Source organism: Malaclemys terrapin, chromosome 6 (genome assembly GCF_027887155.1).
Source record: "Malaclemys terrapin pileata isolate rMalTer1 chromosome 6, rMalTer1.hap1, whole genome shotgun sequence".
Taxonomy (NCBI): Eukaryota; Metazoa; Chordata; order Testudines; family Emydidae; genus Malaclemys; species Malaclemys terrapin.
Genome location: NC_071510.1, coordinates 84,420,215 through 84,441,317, shown reverse-complemented (window position 1 = coordinate 84,441,317; position 21,103 = coordinate 84,420,215). Strand labels below are relative to the sequence as shown.

The window sequence follows — 21,103 nt, the reverse complement described above, 5'->3', positions numbered from 1 at the left end:
TCACTCCTCCCTTTCCTTAGAATCATAAAATCTATCGTTTCGTGATCACTTTCACCCACATTGCCATCAACCTTCAGATCTGCAATCAATCCCTCCCTGATAGTTAGAAGCAAGTCTAAAATGGTGTTCCCCTGGTTACTTCCACCATCTTCTTAAACAAAATGTTGTCCCCAATACAAGAACCTTTTGTGTTTTGCCATATTGCTTTTCCAAGAGATGCCTGGGTAGTTAAAGTCCCCCAGTCCTACCAAATCTGATGTTTTGGTTATTTCTATAATTTGTTTTAGAAATGCTTCATTCACCTCCTTCTCCTGATTTGCTGGTCTATAGTAGACCTCCTCCCATGACAGCTCTCTGTTTCCCCCCCCTTTGTCCTCACCAAGTCTATATACTTTGTGTTTTTTTTTTTATACTCACCACAGATTTTGCATTCCACAGGGAGTTCACAGTATTTGGCCCTACACTGGGGACAGAAATATCCACCCAACGTGAGACCTGGATCACTGTTGTTTTCCAAGTGCCTGGGGGTGGGGCAGGAAGAGAAGAAATTAATACTGTTGAAATCTCTTGGACAAATGTGAAACTGTTGGACAGAACTGGAGAACGAGCATAGAGTTTGTCACAGAGTTTGGTGTGATGCAAAGTTGCAAATCAACCAGAAAATTCACTATTAAATACACTTTTCCTTAAATGACATAGCCATTTAATGAAGTGTTACAACAAAACACCAACACTTTACCAGGGTCTTTAATTAAATCCTGGGATTAACCTTCCCATTTATTAAGTAGCAAATTATTCAGAAATTTATTAAGTGTTACCTAGTAGCTCAATTTCCACTGGTAATGGAGTTTCTAACCCTGTGTCTCAATAATACCCAAGAATAGGGAAATATCATGAGGAGTTCAATAAGCTTTTTGAAATGTGATCCAGGATCTAATGTTTTAAGGAAATCTTTTTCCGAGAGGGGAAATGTATGCTTGATTTAGCCACCTGCTTTTGACTCAGAAGCCAGTATCATGCTTTCCCTCAATAACAGAAGAAAAGATTAATTTTCCCCCCACATAACTGAAATTTCCTTTACCTCTAGAAAGTGACTTTATAAAAGGCATCCACTATATTATAGTCATAATTTTTCCTCACACAGAGAAACTCTGGTTTGGACTTAAAAACTAAAAGATATGCATTTTAATTCTCTCATGAAGTATACACGGTTCTTCTTCGAGTGATTACTCATATCGATTCCAATTAGGGTGTGTGTGCGCCATGTGCACAGTCATTGGAAAGTTTTGCCCCTAGCAGCACCCGTTGGTTTGGCTGTGGGGCCCCCTAGAGTGGCACCTCCAAGGCGGACCGTCGAGTCCGGAACCATTGAACTCCCCGAGCCAGGTGACTGAGGAGGTGGAACTGCAGTCCACCCCGGACACCTTTGTTTGCCACGACAGCACCAAGGTCCCCGGTCCTCCGTGCCAAGCCTCCAGTGCCACAACGTATGGCTCCATCTTGAGGCAAACCGGCAATGCTTTGTCCTTCAGTATCGCCAGCAGAGGCAAGATACCGTTCTGAGTCCCAGCACCACTCGGACTCATGGCACCGGTCAGATTCGCGGCACAGGTCCAAGTCACGCCAGCGCTCCGGATCGCAGCACCAATCCCCATTGCACAGCAAGTCCCACTCCTGGCTCCGGTTGCCTTGGCACCGGTCAGCATCTCTGTGCAGATCCTACTCACGGTACCACTCCAGGTCCAGTCTCGTAGCACTGCTCCCCAGCCCAGCTCCGCACCACACTGGCCATCATGGTCCCAGTCCCTGTCTTCGGAGGCGGGGTCCAGACACTCGCCGCAGGGCCGACACTGGTGAGCTCATAGAAGGCCTGATGTGGGTGCAGAGCCATGGCCTGTGGAGTGGCAGGGATCAGTGCAGTTGCTATTTTGAACCCCCATGGATGTACCACCAAGCCCAGGGCACCCAATCTAAAGGTTCCCATTCAGTGGTGTCCGAACCAAGGGTGCTGGAGGCATCGGCCAGTTGCCCCACCCCAAGGGTGCTGAGGTTGTACCGACCACACTACCTCCCCTGGAACCAACCCCCGTTCCTGGGCCAGACCCCAGGGTGGTTGACCAAGATGTAGCGGCAGAGCAGGAGGCCCCAGGGACCGGAAGGGGCAGGAGGAACCCGCGTCCTCCCTGGATGAGGCGTTTGTGGGAACCTCTGCCTCGGGGCCGCCCCCATAGACAGCTGTGCCCACCAGGACCTCCTATGCAGGGTGGCACAGAGCATGGGTCTACAGGCCAAGGAGGTGGTAGAGTCAGAGGCCCCTCTGGTTGACATCTTGGCCCCGGAAGGCCCATCAAGGGCGGCTCTACCCCTTATCAAAACTATCCAGGCCAACGCAAAGATCATTTGGCAGACCCCAGTCTCTATCCTTCCCACCACGAAGAGTGTGGGGAGGAAATACTTCGTCCCCTCTAAGGGAGAATACCTTTTCACATACCCGCAACCTTGCTCTTTGGTGGTGGCTACGGTGAACAAGAGGAAGAGGCAGGGAGAGCAAGCCCCAGCACCTAAGTTGAAGGACTCCAAGCGCCTGGATCTGTTCAGGCGCAAGGTGTACTCCACTGGGGGTTTGCAACTCAGGATTGCCAACCAGCAGGCAATCCTGAATAGACAGTTTCAATTCCCAGAACTCTATGCTGAAATTTAAGGAGCAAAATCCAGGGAGGAATTCAGAGCTATTGTTGAGATGGGCAAGGCAGAGGCACAAACCTCTTTACAGGCCTCACTCGACACCGCTGAGTCGGCGGCATGCACCTTGTCCTCCAGAATTGCCATGCAGCATAGCTCACAGTTGCAGGCGTTGGGGCTTCCGCCCGAGGTCCAACAGACCATGCAGGACCTGCCTTTTGATGGGACGGCCTGTTTGAGGAGCAGATGGACTCCAGGCTGCCCAGCCTAAAAGACGCCTGGGCAACTATCAAATTATTGGGCATGCATACTCCAGCAACCCAACACAAACATTTTAAGCTGCAGCAACAGCAGCAACGCTCCTATCCTCCTTGGCTGAGGCAGGATTTCTATAGGAGAAGAGGCAGGAACAGCAGGCGCAAGCCTTTCCACCCCTCATCTGGGCAGGGCCAAGGCCTGACCAAACCATCATCAGGTTCAAAACAGGCCTTTTGAAGGTGCGCCCGAGGATGGCACATCAGCCATGACCCCGGATCCTTTCCCTTGTTTCCTGAATTATCTGTCCCACTTCTGCTTGGTCCCAAATAACATCAGACCGCTGGGTCCTTAGCACAGTAGAAGTGGGATATTCGCTACAATTCTGCTCCCCCCTCCCCTTCCCTGTCCCTCTTCAGGGACCCTTCTCACGAGCAACTCCTTATCCAGGAGGTGCGGGCACTCCTCGCCAGAGGAGTGGTGGAGGAGGTTCCTCAGTAGCTCAGGGGCAAGGGATTCTATTCCCGATACTTCCTAATCCCCAAAGTCAAGGAGGGCCTCAGACCCATTCTAGTCTTGCAAGGCCTCAACAAATTCATGGTAAAGTTGAAGTTCTGCATGGTCTCCCTGAACTCCATCATTCCGTCTCTGGATCCGAGAGACTGGTATGCCACCCTCGACCTCAAGGACGCTTACTTCCATATATCCATACGTCCTGCGCACAGACGGTTCCTCCCTGTAGCCCATAGGATCATTTTGCTAGCTATTATATCCTACTAATCCAGCCACCTGTCTCAAATAATATGTTTCTGAAATTCATCTATTTCATTCTTATATTTTATCAGTATCAATTCCTTGGAATTTAGGATGTGTTGAGGCATATGGTGCCTAATAGTAAGTTTCGCTGAAATGCAAGAAGCCTACCGATCTGTAATAGCCAGTAAGATATGCTATACAGCAAAAAGTATAATTAGTTATGAATATGTCAGCATAAAAGCTGGCAACTTGGCACAGATAAGTATGGTCCCTGAACTTTAGGTAACCAAAGGGGGGGGGGGGAAACTATCCATATCACATCACAGGTTTATCTAACATCTACAACCAGTTGGTAACCGCAGGGTACACCACAAGAGAGCCTAGGTTGGCAGTTTTGGAGTGCGATGACACTTTCTAAATATATTAATAGGGATTATAATCCACTAACCTATAGGAAAAGGGTACTCACAAATTTCTTAGGGCATGGCAATAAGATTTGGGTATAGTAGGTTGGGCCTGAATTACATAGGGTCAGGATCCTATAAAATACCTTGTAAGAAAGGCTCTTGTAGGCTCTTCTAGCTCCTGAAGCTTTGGTTTCTTGGAGTGCTTTTTCCAGTTCTCCTATACTCTATATACTATCTTTTCATCTATCTATTCTATCCTCTATAACGCTATCAGATCAGCTTGTGTAGTATAGTATAACTACTCAACATTCCTAACTATTGGGGAAGCCAGTACACATCGATCGTGTAATCAGGCATGCCAGGAGTGAGGCTGGTCCTTCACCTCCTATTACTGGGTCCTCAACAAAGGGTGAGAGTATGTTAGGTTAAGGTACTTATAATAGAAATGTTACCACCAGGAGTTTTGCTTTTTTTTTTTTTTTTTTAAACTGATTTGCAGTTAAGTTTCATAGCATTTATTATTTTTATGTCGATTTCAATAAAGTTTTTATTAATTTGGTATTGTCCTCAGTGTACATGTTCTTGCCAAGCACCCCGGGAGTCCTCTCCCGATATAGAACTCTGAGTTCTTAAACTCTGTAGTCTGAATTGGATAAGAACCTATAAATCTTCTGGTCAGATGCAATCAGTGGCAAGCCATAACAATTAACCCATCAAATTCAGGTCAACATCCCCTTCGGCCTGTCAACAGCCCCCCAGGTATTCACCAAGTGCATGTTGTTCATAGCGGCCTTCCTTCTCAAAGGCCGATGCAGGTGTACCCGTACCTCGACGACTGACTGCTTCGGGGGTGGCTCCAAGGACCAGGTGGAATAATAGATTTGACTGGTGAAATCCACCTTCGACAATCTAGGTCTCCTCCTGATACAAACTCAGAGAATAGAGTTTATAGGGGCAGTGCTGGACTCGACTCGGGCCAGGGCGTTTCAGACTATCTTGGACATCCTACGCAGCCTCAGACAGTACCTCACCACCACCACAAGGGGCTGCATGATCGCATGACGTCATGCACATATGTGGTGCAACACGCCAAGATGAGACTCAGACCACCTCTCTAGCTTTTCGCCAAGGACGCGACAGTCTGGACTCAGTGGTCACCCCACCAGCACAGGTCCTCCAGGCCCTCGACTGGTGGCTCAATCAGCAGGAAGTGTGCAAAGGGATCCCTTCCACAAGCCCCAGCCTTCCCTGTCTCTGGTAACAGACGCGTCAGCGCTGGGTTGGGGTACTCACCGGGCGACTTGCAGGCCTCTGGTCCCAGGACAAGCTCTCGCTCCACATCAATATAAAGGAGTTGAGAGTGGTGCGGCTCGCATGCCAGACCTTCCAGGCGCACTTGCAGAGTCAGTGCATGGGAGTCATAATGGACAACACGACTGCTATGTTTTATATAAACAGGGGAGAGGAATGGGCACCACCCTGCCTATGTTGGGAAGCCCTCCAGCTGTGGGAGTTTTGCATAGCCCACTCAGTTCACCTGGAGGCAACCACGAGGTCCTTCCGCAACCATGAGTGGTCCATCCAGCCAGACGTCATCCTCATCATCTTCCAGAGGTGGGCAATTCCCCACATCGATCTCTTCGCCACTCGAAGCAACAGGAAGTGCCAGCGGTTCTGCTCCTTCTGAACCACAGCCAAGGTTCCATCGCGGATGCCTTCCTCCTGTCATGGTTCGACCATCTGCTATAACGCATTCCTGCTGTTTTCGTTTGTACACAAAGTCCTGCTCAAGATCCACAGGGACAAGGCGCGGCAGTCATACTAGTAGCGCCGGCGTAGCCACTCCAGCACTGGTACACCACCCTCTTGGAGCGGTCAATGAACGTCCCAGTCACGCTGCTGCTGTTCCCAGACCTGATCACCCAGGACCATGGTCGTCTTCGTCACCAAGACCTCCAGTCTCTCCACCTCACGCCCTGGAAGCTTCATGGTTAAACCACATGGAGCTCTCGTGCTCCGTCAGGGAAGTGCTACTCAGTAGCAGGAAGCCCTCCACTAGGGCCACCTATCTGGCAAAGTGGAAGAGGTTTACAATCTGGTGCTCCCAGGCCCCCATTCCTCTCATCCTGGACTATCTGTTACACCTTAAGCAGCAAGGCTTCGCTGCTTCTTCCATCAAGGTACACCTAGCAGGTATCTCTGCATTCCACCCAGGAGCAGCTGGGTGCTCCCTCTTTACCAACCCCAGGGCTGGCCGCTTCCTCAAGGGCCTGGAGTGTCTGTACCCACAGGTTCGGCAGCCAATCCCTGCATGGGCCTCAACCTGGTTCTCTCCAAACTGATGGGGCCCTCCTTCGAACCGTTGGCAACCTGCTCGCCCCTTTATCTATCATAGAAGGTTGCCTTCCTAGTTGCCATTACTTTGGCAAGATGGATTTTGGAGCTCAAGGCCCTCACCTCTGACCCTCCATACACGGTCTTTTTCAAGGACAAGGTGCAGATCAGGCCTCACCCAGCTTTCCTTCCAAAGGCTGTGTCACAATTTCACTCTAACAAGAACATTTTCCTGCCTGTGTTTTACCCCAAACCGCATGCAAGCAGTCAGGAGCATACACTCCACTCTCTAGACATTCGCCGGGTGCGCGCCTTTTACATCGAACACATGAAACCATTCCGAAAGTCGAACCAGCTATTTGTGGCAGACCAAATGAAAGGCCTCCCAGTCTCGCTGCAGAGGATCTCATTGTGGATTACCTCCTGCATCCACACCTGCTATGAATTAGCCAATGTTCCAGCCCCGGCTCTCATGGCTCACTCCACAAGGGCACAGGCATCATCGATAGCATTTCTGGCCCAGGTGCCAATCCAAGAGATCTGCAGGGTGGCAATGTGGTCTTCAGTGCATACCTTTGCCGCTCACTATGCCATGACCCAGCACACTAGATACGATGCAGCCTTCAGCAGGGCAGCGCTCCAGTCTGTGATTCCATAACTCTGACCCCACCGCCTAGGTAAGGCTTGCGAGTCACCTATTGGAATCAATATGAACAATCACTCGAAGAAGAAAAATAGTTACTCACCTTCTCATAACTGTTGTTCTTTGAGAGGTGTTGCTCACATCCATTCCAAACCCAGCCACCTTCCCTTCTGTCGAAGTAACTGGCAAAAAAATTGATGAGGTGCCGGGTCGGCATGGTCAGATATTGAGTACCATGGAGGCGCCACTCCAGGCGGCTCCGCAGCCAACCCGACAGGTGCTGCTAGGGGAAAAAACTTTCCGATGACTGTGCACGCAGCACGCATACACCCTAATTGGAATGGATATGAGCAACACATCTTGAAGAACAAGAGTTATGAGAAGGTGAGTAATCATTTTTTTCCTTCTGAAACTTAAAAAAATTTTCTATGGTCTCTTCTCACAAAGAAGGGCACTCTCTTGCTAATCAAGCTTTCAATTTCACTATACATTAGCAATGAAATGAAAGGAACACTCAGTTCCAGGTATTCTTTCCTTATCACCACCATGTTTACGGATCGGATTTATATTATTTGCTATAGCATAGTAAAAAGTGTTTATGTATTGCAGTGGCTCCTAAAGGCACCAGTCAGGGATCAGGGTCTAGGAACTATACAAACAACCAAAAGATGATCGCTACCCTAAAGATCTTAAAATCCAAGTAAGTATAAGATAAGAGACAACAGCTGGATACAGATGTTAGCAGCACAAGATAAAATGAGACTATTATGAACAGTTGTACGCAGAGAGGACCGGAAGAGGACCTCTGTATAAGCGCAAAAGCTTCTCTCTCTCACCAAAAGAAGTTGGTCCAATAAAAGATATTACCTCACCCACCTTGTCTCTCATTATGAACAATGTCATAAGCAGTGGTCACAGCACACCTGCTGCCTACCCATTTTCATGATGTTTTGTACCTTTCAGTGCATATACAACATTTTCTAAGTTTATTTAGATACCACAGAATTCTAATAATGCCTAAAACTAACCAGATTTTACTTACGCCATGCTAAATGATGGTTTAGCATCCTGATCAGAGAGAGATGCAATGGTATGCTGAGGAAAACCTTAGGAGCCAAGAAAAATATTACATCACTATATGAATTGGTAACATACAACAAACAATTTCCTATTTGAGTGGAGAAGTTAAAAAGTTAGAGGTTACTGTTTAAAATATTTCGTGTTATTACAGAAGTCAATGCACCGTTTCCTAGATACTAAATCCATCATTAGTGTTCTCTTCCTACTTCTGCCTCCAAATCCTGTATTGCATCACCTTACAAAAACATTTTTTTTTTCCCCACTTAGCGTGAAACTGACAAACCCCAATTTTTTTGGCAAACAATTACAGAGAAAATTAGGTGAGATAGTAGAGAAGGAGAAAGAGCAATATATTAAAGGGAACTATGGTTCAAGTCAGAAATTAAAGGGAACTAATTTAATGTTCAGACTTCAGAGACATGATCCCTTTGAGTGCAGTGTGATGGTTAATACAATATTTTCTGGAGGTCCTAGGTAGCTTCCAGTCCACCTGTGGTAATTATTTTTGTAGCTCATCTCAACCAAGGAGATAGTTTTTCTTATTACTGTTCCACTGATTAGACTGAAAAAACAAAAGCTTAAATCATTTAATTATAAGGATGATTACACACAAATGTCTACTCTGCGTGTATTTAGTCACTTTGACGAAAGAAAAGAAAGTTGTTTTAAAATGGGAAACAAGCCTGTACAGAGGCACAGCAGCAGAACATTGTGCTGCTACTTAGCTTCAGGCTCACACTCCTTCCGAATTCGTTCTCTATCATGAGGAAGCAAAGGAGCTCATTCCAGTTGTTAGAAAGGAACAAGCTGACAAGATTTCTCCTAATATATGCCCAATCAGTTAATCACAGCAATACGGGCATGAATTTAAAAGGCTTGTGGATTTTGGCCTAGGTACAGAAGGCAGTCATCATGATAAAATGGCAAACAGAAATACAAATGGAGAGGCACACTTTTTAGGTTTATCATCTTAATATTTTACATATCACATTTTTCCACTACCGCACAAAGAAATATTGTGTAAAATTTGTTACTACCCACTTAAAATGGAGTTTTGTCTCTTTTTTGTTTCAATTTTCAATGTAAATAGTTAAATGGTTTGTAGGTATATTGTTAAATATGTTAAATCCAGTTTGCTAAAACTGAAAAATTAAAGTGAAAACAATTATGCATCAATATGTTTTTCAGATTTCAAACAGCTTCCTTGTTCATATTACTTTAATACATAAGACACAAAAGAGGATGTTACACCAAATATTCTTAAATCTTGCACTTAAAATTTAATAAAACAAGATCCTACCCATTCGAATAAGGGAGCATTCAGAACTTGAACTGGCAGGTGGAGGGCTAATATGATGCATCAGCAGCTCCTTATAGTGGCTTTCATCTAAAATTACATGGTATGTTCCTACCATGGAGAAAGAAAATGCATGACTCTCCGCTGACTCATTTAGTAAGAATAGGTAAACACCACAATCATAATACCTGTTCAAATAAAGTATGGATAGTTTTACTGAGATCAGAACCATGAACAAGAAAAAAAAATTGGAAAAATCAAGTTTAGGCAAAACTTGAAAACAGTTTAAGCAAAAATGTATAATGCTAATAGTGCAAAATATATGGGGATGTTACCTATAGTTACTACTTGTATATTTAAAAAAAAAAAAAAAAGTATGACTGTGTACCTCTAAAAAGTTAGATAGTGAGAGCCTACCTTTCCCTCTCCACACTAACTGATATAATGCAATTTTTTTTCCAACTCACCATTGTAGTCACTAATGGTAATATATGTTTAACAACTTTAATATGATACAGTTTGCCTACAGACTTTTTCAGGTATCCTTATTTCTTTAATCATCTCTCTTCCAAATCAGCAACTATAGTTACATATCAAATTTACTGAATTTGTATGACTTCTTTAAACAGAGGGAGCAATTATGAAATATTCTCTTAACACAACAGTATGGTAAAAAAAAAATACATCCTCTTTAAACATCAGAATTTATTTTTAAAAAATTGTCAAATCTTTCAGACTTACTTTTAGACTTAAACGACTATTACTGACATATGTTCAGAATCCGTCTATATACTTACCACCCGTTTCTCGGGCAAGTACAGTACAAACTCGAACTTCAGCAGATAGGCCGATGACAGATACTCTGATCTTAACTGCCTTTAAACACTTCACATAGAAAAACAAAAAACACTCAAATGCTTCAGCAGAACTGAAAACTGTAAAAGGTATATACTTTTAAATTGAAAATGTAATCACAAAAATGATGCGTCAACAACTTTTTTTTAAGAAGTATTAATTCTTCACTTCTATACCTTAATTAGATCATAGATATTAGATGGATCACACGTTGTCAGGCTACTGAAGATAATCAAAACCTCTCTGCTTGTATGTCCTGGCATGTGCCTATAGAAGGTAAAAAGATGTATATTTAAATTAGCTATAAACTAAGAATATAACAATTACATACACATATGTTGAAGTTTGATGCTGTGGCTTTTTAAGAATCCCCAAGAATAACATTTCCTAGTACTCAGTTGTACAAAATTCAGAAAAACACATGGCTAATGCCCACAAACACCAAAGGATGCTGTAAATCCCTCAGAGAACTGCTCCTACAATAAGGTCATACTTTTCCAAAATCTAACCTACTGAAATAACCCTTTCAGTTGATGGCTTGTTATAGTTCTTGAAGTTATCCCACCACAGTCCTCCAGGGAAAAATTAGATTCAGTCTGACACCACCACAACAAATCATCGAGCATTTTTCTTTTTTTAAAAACATTATTCTGTGGCCAATTCAGAGATGCAAATCTATGACGTCTTTCACAGAGAGCAGGTCCCCAAAGTTTCCAGTGTCTTTCTATCTCTCTCACTTCCACATATCAGAATACAGCAAATGCTTTAAGATAATATTTTTTCTTTTCAATTCCCAATAGAAAAAAAATCACCATCAACTCAGACAACAAGCTTCTGGTCTTTCCTTTTGAGGCTTTTAACAATTTAGAACCACTCTAACTAGCCATCCTAGTAACTTACTGAAATGTCCACCACCACCTTTACTCTGTCATTGTTCTTGGCCTTTCTTGCTCACCTGTCAGACTCTCCCTCAAACATCCATTCTTTCTCTCATGCCACTTATTTACCATGCAAGCTCCCTCCCAGCAAAAATCTAAAACGCTACTATTTTAAAACTCACTTTTCACGTGAAACATACAAAACCCAGCCAGATGACCCTGGCACGGGTGGTAAGCTGTGACTGTTCCTCTTCCCCCTCCTTCCTTTTCTCATACCTTTAACTAATCCCCACTCCTGCCATTCCCCCCGACCCTACCTCTACAGCCAAATTAAAAATAAATAGTTAAAAATAAAAAATAGGAAACTAACAAAACTGATGGTATTCCATCATCCTGTTCATTTACCTGTCTTCTATATCCCGATTTCCAAACCTTCATCTGTTATTAGATTTTAACCTTTCTAGGATAGGGACTATGTTGTCTTCAGCTGTGTTTGTACAATACCCAGCACAATGGGGCTTAGATCCTGAGTGGGGCCTTTACACGCTATCATAATTAAAAAATAATTCATCAACTGCTCCTTTTGCTACAGTAACCCAAGTTCCATTTGTCCTAGCCTCATAGTAGAGTTCATTAAAACCATTCCTACAGACCATTACTTACACCACTTTTCCATTTGACTTTACAGCTTGGATTGCTCCATGAAAAGTCTGTTCATATCTGAGGAGCTGAGCCACTTACTATGCAGAAAACAAATTTTAATATGTTCTTTGCTTTAATGGATATGCAGTTAAAAGTTCAAAATCTGCACTTTTCAGCTCTTTGCATGTAATAGCTGTGGTCTTGACTAGCTCGTCAAAGAACAGAATGAAATCCTATACACAAATCCTCAAAGTGTTAATTTTGGCAGTAACGGTTTCTCTAAGGTGCTGAAACAGAGTTAACCAAAAGACAAGGGAACATTTGATATTTATGTTATAGATATCTAACAGTTATGTTTTGATAAATACTTTGTGCTCTTATAGAGACAGAAAACCAAAGTTCCCCACTTCTTACTAATATTAAATAATGCTTCCAATTTTTCGTAACAATTACATACTCCCATCTGAACAGCAGCATAAACAGGTTTTTGTCTCGGAATATTAAATGCTTTATTTTTTTATTTTTAAATGACAATTATGTTGACTGTGCATTGTACAAAGCAGAAGTTAGTTATCTGTATTGCAATAACACCTCAAGGTATCTCAGAAGGATCAGTGCAGCACTGTGCAAGGCATTACTCCCAAACACAAATACACTCCCTGCCACAAAGAGCTTACAATTAGCGTTTTATCAGTTTCTGTTGTTCCAAAAAGAATGAAACCTATAATAACCTACATATACTAACTTTAAAGTCTGCATGGCCAAATTTAAAGAGTTATACAGAGATGGTTCTCCATGGCAGGTCAGATCTACAGCTTTCTTCAGAGCAGTTGTATGCTTTCTTGGGTTTCCTATAAGTAAAAACAAAACTCACCTGAAATGGTAAGATTAAAAAAACACCTTATAATTGTACATTTTTCTGTTAATTTATATTGATACAGTATGAAATACATAAACAAAATATCCTAGTGTGAACTGTATCAAATTGTTTTAGTAACAATACTATTTAGTACTTACATTGTCCTTTACATTCTCAACACACTGTACAAACATTAAATCATTCTCAAAGCACCTAAACAAGGTAGTAGTTATCCCAATTTTACAGATGGCTTAGTAGACAAGGAGTGGTTAAATGATTTGCCTGAAGCCACACAGTTTGTTAGTGGTAGAACATACATTAGAAATCAAGAGTTCCTGTTTTTCAGCATCATCTCTAATCCACTAGATCATAAGGCCTCCATTAACTACAATTACAAAGTTAAAACAGATAAAAAGGAGAGAAAGAAAATAACCAGGTGTTTTTCATATGATATGTGAAATATTGAAGAGGGAGAAATAGGAGAAGGCTGTTCCAAACGGGAAGAGCTCCTAGAAGACGGCTCTCGCACTGAATCATGAAAATGTATATAAAAGAGGAAGTTGGTGAGAGAGGAAAAAAAGAGAGCAGAAAGCGCAGGCAATAGAGAAATTCATGTGTTGGCACTCAATACAAATTACATGCACAAAGTTATCAAGAGAAAATCAATACTGAAATTTGATTTCTGCTCTTAAAACATACGTATATTTATATTCCTAAGCATAAGTAGACTTCCTGAACAATCAGAAACTTATCTCAAAACAGGCTACAATCCTGCAATTAGATCCACTAACATGGACCCCTACACCTTTCTGGCGCTCTACTAACTTCATTAGGGTCTGCCTGTATGGAACAAGTTGCAAGATCAGGGCTGTAGAGTGCAACAGTTATAGTGATGACAATGATTCTCTAATACAAAAGGATATTTCTTTCCTACCTGAAAGTTCTGTCAGCTTTTCAGCTCTTTTACTCTTAGTTACAATTATACCAATCTGCAAGAAATAGTTCTATTAGTGAGTTATCATCAATTTGATCTACATTTTTAGTATACCCTGTGTGTTGTTATATAGATCTTTTTGGATCAGTGCTAACAATACCCACATATTTCTCTACAGCCTTTCTTTGCGAACACAGTAATTTAAAACCAGCTCTCACCTTGAGATACAGGAAATTACTAGCACAACTCCCTTTGTATTAAGATGAAAATATATTCTTAATTCTTCACTCTATTGGTACCCCTAACCCCTAAGGACTAAAATGTCTCTTTATATCCTTTTTCTGGCATTAAGAATGCAATTCCAAATCCTAATTGTGTTAGCATTTGTACTTCAGAAAACTGTAAATCAATATTCAATTGAATTCTCATCTTCACCATTTAAGAGGGAAAAAAACATTACACAAGATCGGGGGAGAAAGAGAAAAAGATTACTAATATTAATTTAAAATAATCTGTTGAAAAATGTTTAATTAAAATTAAATGAAAACTTCAAAATAGTTCTTCCAACTTTGTTTTCAGACAACTGCTTAATCAGTAACAATGAATCTGATTTCCCAACACAGGTGTACAGACCTACCTGACTAATAGGATTCTGGTCAAAGTATTCTTCAACAAAATATTCCAATAACTATAAAAAAAGGTTCTGAGTATTAAGATAATTAAACACATCAGTTATTTCATATCTGTTAAAATGACAGTACTTATAAAACCATTTAGAACCTTTAAACACCCCCCATCCTCCCACCCTCTACCCACAACACTCCTTGGATGCGCAGTACCTTTCAGAAACTTTAGAAAAATCTCAGCTTACATTAAGTACATGGTAACTATACTAGGGTTATTTCTGCAGCAAATTTAAAATAGATCTAACAGCATTAGTTAGAATTAAGACAACAGCTGAAATTTTAGTCTGTAATACAGATCAGTGGCAATGATTACTGAGTTATTTTCTGCGACCAATAATCTTGTTAACAGAAATTAAGGTCCCAATCCTGAAAATGGTTGTGTACACACATTTAACTTTAAGCATGTGTGTACACCAATGAAGTCAATGTTTGCAGGAAGAGATCAGGGACTAAGTCATATTCAGCCAAACTTATTCTACCTTCCATATGACTCAAACTCACTAACCAAAACTAAGCAGTATTTTGGTTAACACGTGGAAGATTAGAGTTATTTTGAACAGAGGATCTTCCCCATTCACACAAAAGAAATATTGATAATTACTTAATTTTTAAAAAGCTATGAAGTTTAAACAAAGTGTGTTCCCCTAATTCACACCAAGGACCTTACATAATCTATACTTCTGAACACATGGAAGATATTACAGCAGTGGTGGGCAACCTGCAGCCCGCATGCGGCCCATCAGGTAATCTGATTGCGGGCTGCAAGACATTTTGCTGACATTGACCATCCGCAGGCACAGCCCCCCGTGGCCACGGTTCGCCATTCCCAGCCAATGGGAGATGCGGGAAGCAGCGGGCCGCAGGAACATGCAGGCTGCTGCTTCCCGCAGCTTCCACTGGGAACCACGGCCACTGAAAGCTGCAGGGGGCCGTGCCTGCAGTAAACATCAGCAAAATGTCTTGTGGCCTGCAATCAGATTACCCTGATGGGCCGCAGGTGGTCCACCACTGTATTAGAGGGAAAAGAGAAAAATGGAGTATTTGATTCAGCAAAATGAGAAAGTTTTTCCTATGTTAGCTAAAATTATTGCCATAAATACGGCACATAATAAAATGTTTTATTTGTATAGGAAATCAGAATGATACACATTTTAAAACATAATTTTAATGCTTAGTGTTGTCAGGGCAACATCTTATCTCCATCAAGTTCAGTCCTCTGTAGTTAGTCATACCTATCTAAACTGGAGTAAGTCACTATCACAGACTCAATCAGGACCTATGAAGCATATTTTCAGCACAAAAAATTAAAATTTATTTTTAAGAAGTGCAAAGTATATTTGTTCTCTTTCCACTGCATGCTGTGGGTGATACCTCACAGTCTGCCAACTCTCACATTCTTTGTATGGCACTTCCTGTTATTTAAACTTCTCCACAGCCCTCCTAACATAATTATTACTACTACTGTAGTGCCTAATGATGCCAAACAGCCCCATTGTACTAGCTATTGTACAAAATAAACACAAAGACAGCCTTTACTGCACAGAGTTTGAAACAGTGTTTCCCAAATCAGTAGTCCCAACCCACCAGTGGATTACAGGAATGTTCTAGACGGATCACCACAACCAGGGCCAGACTAACCCATCACTGCACATACACTTTCATACACTTCTCCCAGCTGGGTGAAAGTAGGGGGTTGGAGAGCAAGCCCACCCCATATTCATCCCATAGCGGCAGCTCCTCTCCCATGGGGCTGAGCCCAGCTCCCTACTCCAGGTGTTGCAACCTGGTACCTGGGATTGCAGTCTCACCCACGCAAATTTGGTCACCATGGAGGGGAAGCAAGGCCAAATTTGAGAGAAAAGTGCTGTGCCCCCTCCCGCGCACCAGGTCACAACAGCGGGAGTGGGACACACCCTGGATAGGAGCTGCCACTGCGGGATCAGTGCATGGTGGACTCACTCTCCAAACGTGCCCTTCCTCTCCTAGTCCTCGCACTGGGCCAGGATTAGGGTTGCAGAGCCAGAGCAGAGGGTGCATATATGTAATGGTGGGTTACAAAAGGGGAAGAAAAAAAAAAAAAAAAAAAAGACCAAATGCTGTTGGTGAGTCGCCTTAGTACGAAGTCTGGGAATCACTGATCTATAGTTTGGAAAATATGCAAGACAAACAACAGACAGAGGGAAGAGGCAGATGGGAGCATTAACATAAGTATTAGTCAAAGGTAGTTGCAATCCTCTTCAAGCCCAGATGGATGTGATCTGCAGACATCACAACAAAGGAAGATGAATATACTTTTGATAAAATAAATACCTTTAAGGTACACGTAAGCCTGTTAGGTTTTAAATCTTGGTCCTCCATAGTTCTTGATCCATCTACCACCACATAAAGGTGACGCATCTGAATCATAATCATTAAGGATATTAATTCCACAAATTCTTGGTTTGAAACAAACAAACTTTTAGAACTCACATCAAACACATTTATAAGACAGTAATTTAAAATAACTGCTGTTTATTTCAAGTAAATTAAATAGACAATATGTTTAGCCTTCTCTGTCACATTGGCAATATTTAGAGTACGGAACAGCATAATGGCCTTTACGGATTCTTTGGTGGCTGCTGATTAAAGAGGTTAAGTTCCTCTCCATCCTCCCTTTACAAAGTGAGCAGAGATCTTCTCCTGATAAATGATCACTGTTCTCATCATCTCTCAAAAGATGGATTATGGAATAATAATATTTTGTATTTATAGCATCACTTCAACTGAGGAAGTCAGTGTTTTACAAATCAATCAGTTCTCACAGCTGGTTTGAATTAAGCTAGTACCATTATGCCCATTTTACATATTGGGAAACAGACTCCAAGAGGTTGTGTGATTCAACTGTATCACAAAGCAGGTCCTACCAAAAGAAATAGAACCCAGGTCTCTTGAATATCAGACACTTTCAATATTTAGCATACCACACACCAACTCATGAAAGTCAAAACAATTGTCTGTTGGGACAGAAAGAAACCTCAAACTCATGCACATCAAGTCAGTAAAAATATTTCTTAGATTTGATGTCACTGTTTTCTGAAGAGGGAAAACCACTTCAGTACAAATAATCTCAGACACAACAAAACTAGATCTAACAGTCAAGGGGAATATATAAACATACCATTCCAAGTCTAACTTGCCCATGGTGTTCAAAGATTCTGTTAAAAATACAGAAGAATTTGAGCTAAAACTATAACATGGGATTCTAAAACAGCATCAGTAACTAAGGCCAATCCTACAGTTACATGACATGCTAAATTACCATTAACATCAATGCATTTAAAAGGGATGAAAGACTAGGTTCTAAATAAGCATACAACAAGGGCTGTGAAAAACTGTGGAGCGCAGAGGCTCAGTAAAAAAAAAAAAAACAGTAGAGTCTTATCAAATTTTAATGGAGTTATTTGTTTTGAACTGCTTTGCCACTCTGAAGTATTTACACAAACATAATATATTTGAAAGTTTGGGGTTTTTTGCCTTAACATCTGTGAATGAAAGCTAGCCTTTGCCTAGAATGTTTTTAGACACAGAATTTTAAACAAAATCAATTTATAATTTGGTGCAAATAACACAGCACTAGGCAAATATCCAGCCAGTCCAATAATGAACAGATTAAAATAACCTGTATATCAATATTTTGTTAGATGGCATAAAAAGATGGACTCTGCTATTTACATTCAGTTGTCTAGTTGAAGCACATTGCACTACCACATATAGAATATAAGTTTAGGACCCAATTTCTTTGTGAGCAGAGATATGAACTACCCAGTATCAATGTCCTTAAACAGGTTGAAGAGAAAGCTCAAAGTACTCTTTCTGGCGCAATTAAGTACAGATGGAACTATGGAAGGGGAGGCTGGATCTAAGACACAGAATGTAGAAAAAAAAGGAGAAAAGAGAAAGTATGTTTACTTATAAATATTGCAGTATGTTTAATCTATCCTATGGGGACAATTTTTTCTCAGTGTAATTCCTTTAACTTCAACGTAGTCACTCCAGAGATGAGCTTTTCCTAATGAGTTCCCTGGGCTTCAGAACTTCAGAACTGACTGCTTACCTTTTTCTCTTTGCCTTAAAAAGAATGTCCTCTATAGTTGCTTTCAGTGACCCAGATTCATCTTCTTTGAGAACCTCCCTACAATGAACAATTTATTACATAAAAGTTAGATTAAATTCTCTCTCTTAAAATAAAATAATTAATAAAATAAAGCTTACCATGTTCTTTCATAACCCCCTTCCCAGCGTTTGGTTCTTTCAGGCTCGTCATCCATGTCTGTCGGTCTGTCCAAAACTGCTTACTTACAATACTGTTAAGGACAATGATTACATCCTTATAAATAAAGGTATTTTGATAAATTCTGTCTGATTATGTGCCACAGAACATTGGAACTAATACAATGCATCAGTCTCTGTGTTGACAATAAAAATGTGACTTAAGATGCTAAATTACTTTTGTTAAAACCAGGTCCCCAGTCAATACTAACGTGCAGGTGGCCCTTTGCCCTGTGCATGGGTGAGCTCCTGAGCGAAGCGGTGAGTGTACAACAGCTGAACAACGCCGCGCCGCGGAACACGTTCCGTGCGTTTATTGTGACCGGCTAGTTTTTAAGTCAATGACGCTCACTCCCACGCCCCACAAAGGGGAGGGCAGGGCTGTGATTTAAAGCAAATTAACTTTCCTAGAGAGCCAAGGGGGGTCCCGAGAACTTGAGGCGGGGCCAGTCTGCCTGGCGCCGTTACCCGGGGCCCCAGGGAGAGGCGGGGCCGAGGCTGCTGGCCCGGGGGCCTGTGCGCAACTCTACTTTCCCCTCCGCCCCGACCTGCTCCTGCCACCCGCGCGCCCCGCTCTCCCAGGCCGGCCAGGGGCGTCAGCGCAGCCACTGCAGCGTCGGGGCGACGCGCGGATCCGAGCACACACCGCTGACCTGCCAGGACCGAGCTCGAGCTCCCCGGGGCAAACTCTCGGAACCAACCCCCGCTCGGTGCGTTGCAACTCGTCCGACCGGCGTGCCGGGCCGCGGGAGGAACGTTCCGGCTTCAGGAAGGGCCGGCCTGGAACGGGGCAGGGAGTGGTGCCCGGCCCGCGGGGGGAGTAACACAGGGAACACCTCTCCCTCCAGCCGCGCCCCGGCCGGGCTGACCCTGCATCCAGCCCGTTACTGTACGAGGCGGTTGCCGTGTATCGGCCCCAGCCGGCAGCCCACAGGCGCTGCCCGAGCTACACGGGAGCCCAGCACTGTCCGGACTGAGCTGCGGCCCAGCGCTGGGGCATGTGGTGTCCGCGCTCCTATCTCCACGGGTTCTGCTCGGCCCGGGAGGAGACAACTCTGAACCTGGCCCCAGACCCCGCTGGGCTGGACGCTTGCAACTGGCTATGGCAGGGGTATTGTGCTAGGCTCTGCAGCCTCCACTGCTGGCCGCCGTCAGCCAGAGACAGGGCCGAAGCCGCGGGACCGGCAGATCACCCCAGAAACGCTGCGTGAGCGCCGGCCGCCCGCAGGCATGACACCGAAGGCCGCCTGACTGCCGTGCTTGGGGCGGCAAAAAACATAGAGCCACCCCTGGATGGACGTTAAGGCGGGTCTAGCCTCGCACTTCCTTGGTTCCTGCCAGGGGAAACTGTCCCCAGACAGAGCTGTCCTCTCTCGTGGCCTCTGAACCTTTGTTCTATTTCACCCATTAAGTTCAAATCTGTCTGCGAGGAGGTAAGAGGAGTTAAGTGGCAGTTGCATAAAGACAAGTTCCAGTTTTACATGAAACACAAATAGCGCCATATCCCAAACCCCTGAAATAATTCAGCACCTGATTGGTAAACTGTGTGAAACTAAACCCAGACAAGTCAGAGCTGCTGTGAAGAAGAGGGAACTGTTTCAAATTATTTGTCACCACCACCATGGCAGATTTGATTAGTACAACACACAATATAGCTAGGAATTAAGAGACACTGAAAAGCTCTGCAACATGTGAAACTCTCCTATTAGGCACCATATATCATCATAAGCACAATCACCTTGGTGCTTTGGTAACTTCATTAGCTTCCAGTGAAATACCAGATTAAGTTTAATGTCCTGGTCTTGATCTTCAAAGCTGTCAAAAGATTGGACAAGTGGTCTTCAATACTGCCATCAAGCTGTGCTCTGCAAGAACAAAAGTGAGACTAGTGGGAGCTAATACAGCAGCTGATACTACACTTGGACCACAGCTCAGAGAGCCAGGAAGCGATACTGTGATACTCCCTTAAAAGCTAAGATTGGGACAAACCTTGCCACTTTCAGAATAAAATACAAGACATCTCTCTGCCATAACTTACAATACTAAGAAATATTTAATAAAAAAAATCCATGTGCTGGGCAAGGAGGTATTTATATCTATAATATTCTCTTGATTAGAGTTTGTAAGGCACTCCAATATTGACTGTCAAGTATTAGGGGGTAGCCGTGTTAGTCTGTATCTACAAAAACAACAAGGAGTCTGGTGGCACCTTAAAGACTAACAGATTTATTTGGGCATAAGCTTTCGTAGGTAAAAACCTCACTTCTTCGGATGCATAGAGTGAAAGTTACAGATGCAGGCATTATATACTGACACATGGAGAGCAGGGAGTTACTTCGCAAGTGGAGAACCAGTGTTGACAGGGCCAATTCAATCAGGGTGGATGTAGTCCACTCCCAATAATAGATGAAGAAGTGTCAATTCCAGGAGAGGAAAAGCTGCTTCTGTAATGAGCCAGCCAGTCCTTATTCAAGCCCATATTAATGG

The 21,103-nt window shown here is 43.0% G+C and overlaps 1 protein-coding gene across 5 annotated transcripts in view; it reads right to left on the bottom strand.

The window, feature by feature from the left end:
* Positions 1-20,521, bottom strand: part of GTF2H2 (general transcription factor IIH subunit 2) — a 28,833-nt gene extending 8,312 nt beyond the window's left edge. Inside the window, exons 1-14 of one of the 5 annotated variants that reach the window (XR_008445339.1) lie at positions 19,270-20,521; positions 18,560-18,651; positions 18,402-18,479; positions 17,466-17,502; positions 16,619-16,705; positions 14,260-14,310; positions 13,623-13,677; positions 12,575-12,680; positions 10,486-10,576; positions 10,252-10,339; positions 9,458-9,565; positions 8,120-8,183; positions 7,008-7,129; positions 434-521 (exon numbers count right to left, since the gene is read on the bottom strand). Coding sequence is in view for 4 of the 5 variants with exons in the window: in XM_054031564.1 (XP_053887539.1) it covers positions 418-521; positions 8,120-8,183; positions 9,458-9,565; positions 10,252-10,339; positions 10,486-10,576; positions 12,575-12,680; positions 13,623-13,677; positions 14,260-14,310; positions 16,619-16,705; positions 17,466-17,502; positions 18,402-18,479; positions 18,560-18,615 (925 nt within the window). In the remaining variant the exon portion in view is untranslated. The other 4 variants (XM_054031564.1, XM_054031565.1, XM_054031566.1 and 1 more) reach the window with 4 other exon arrangements.
* Positions 20,522-21,103: the final 582 nt, after the last annotated feature.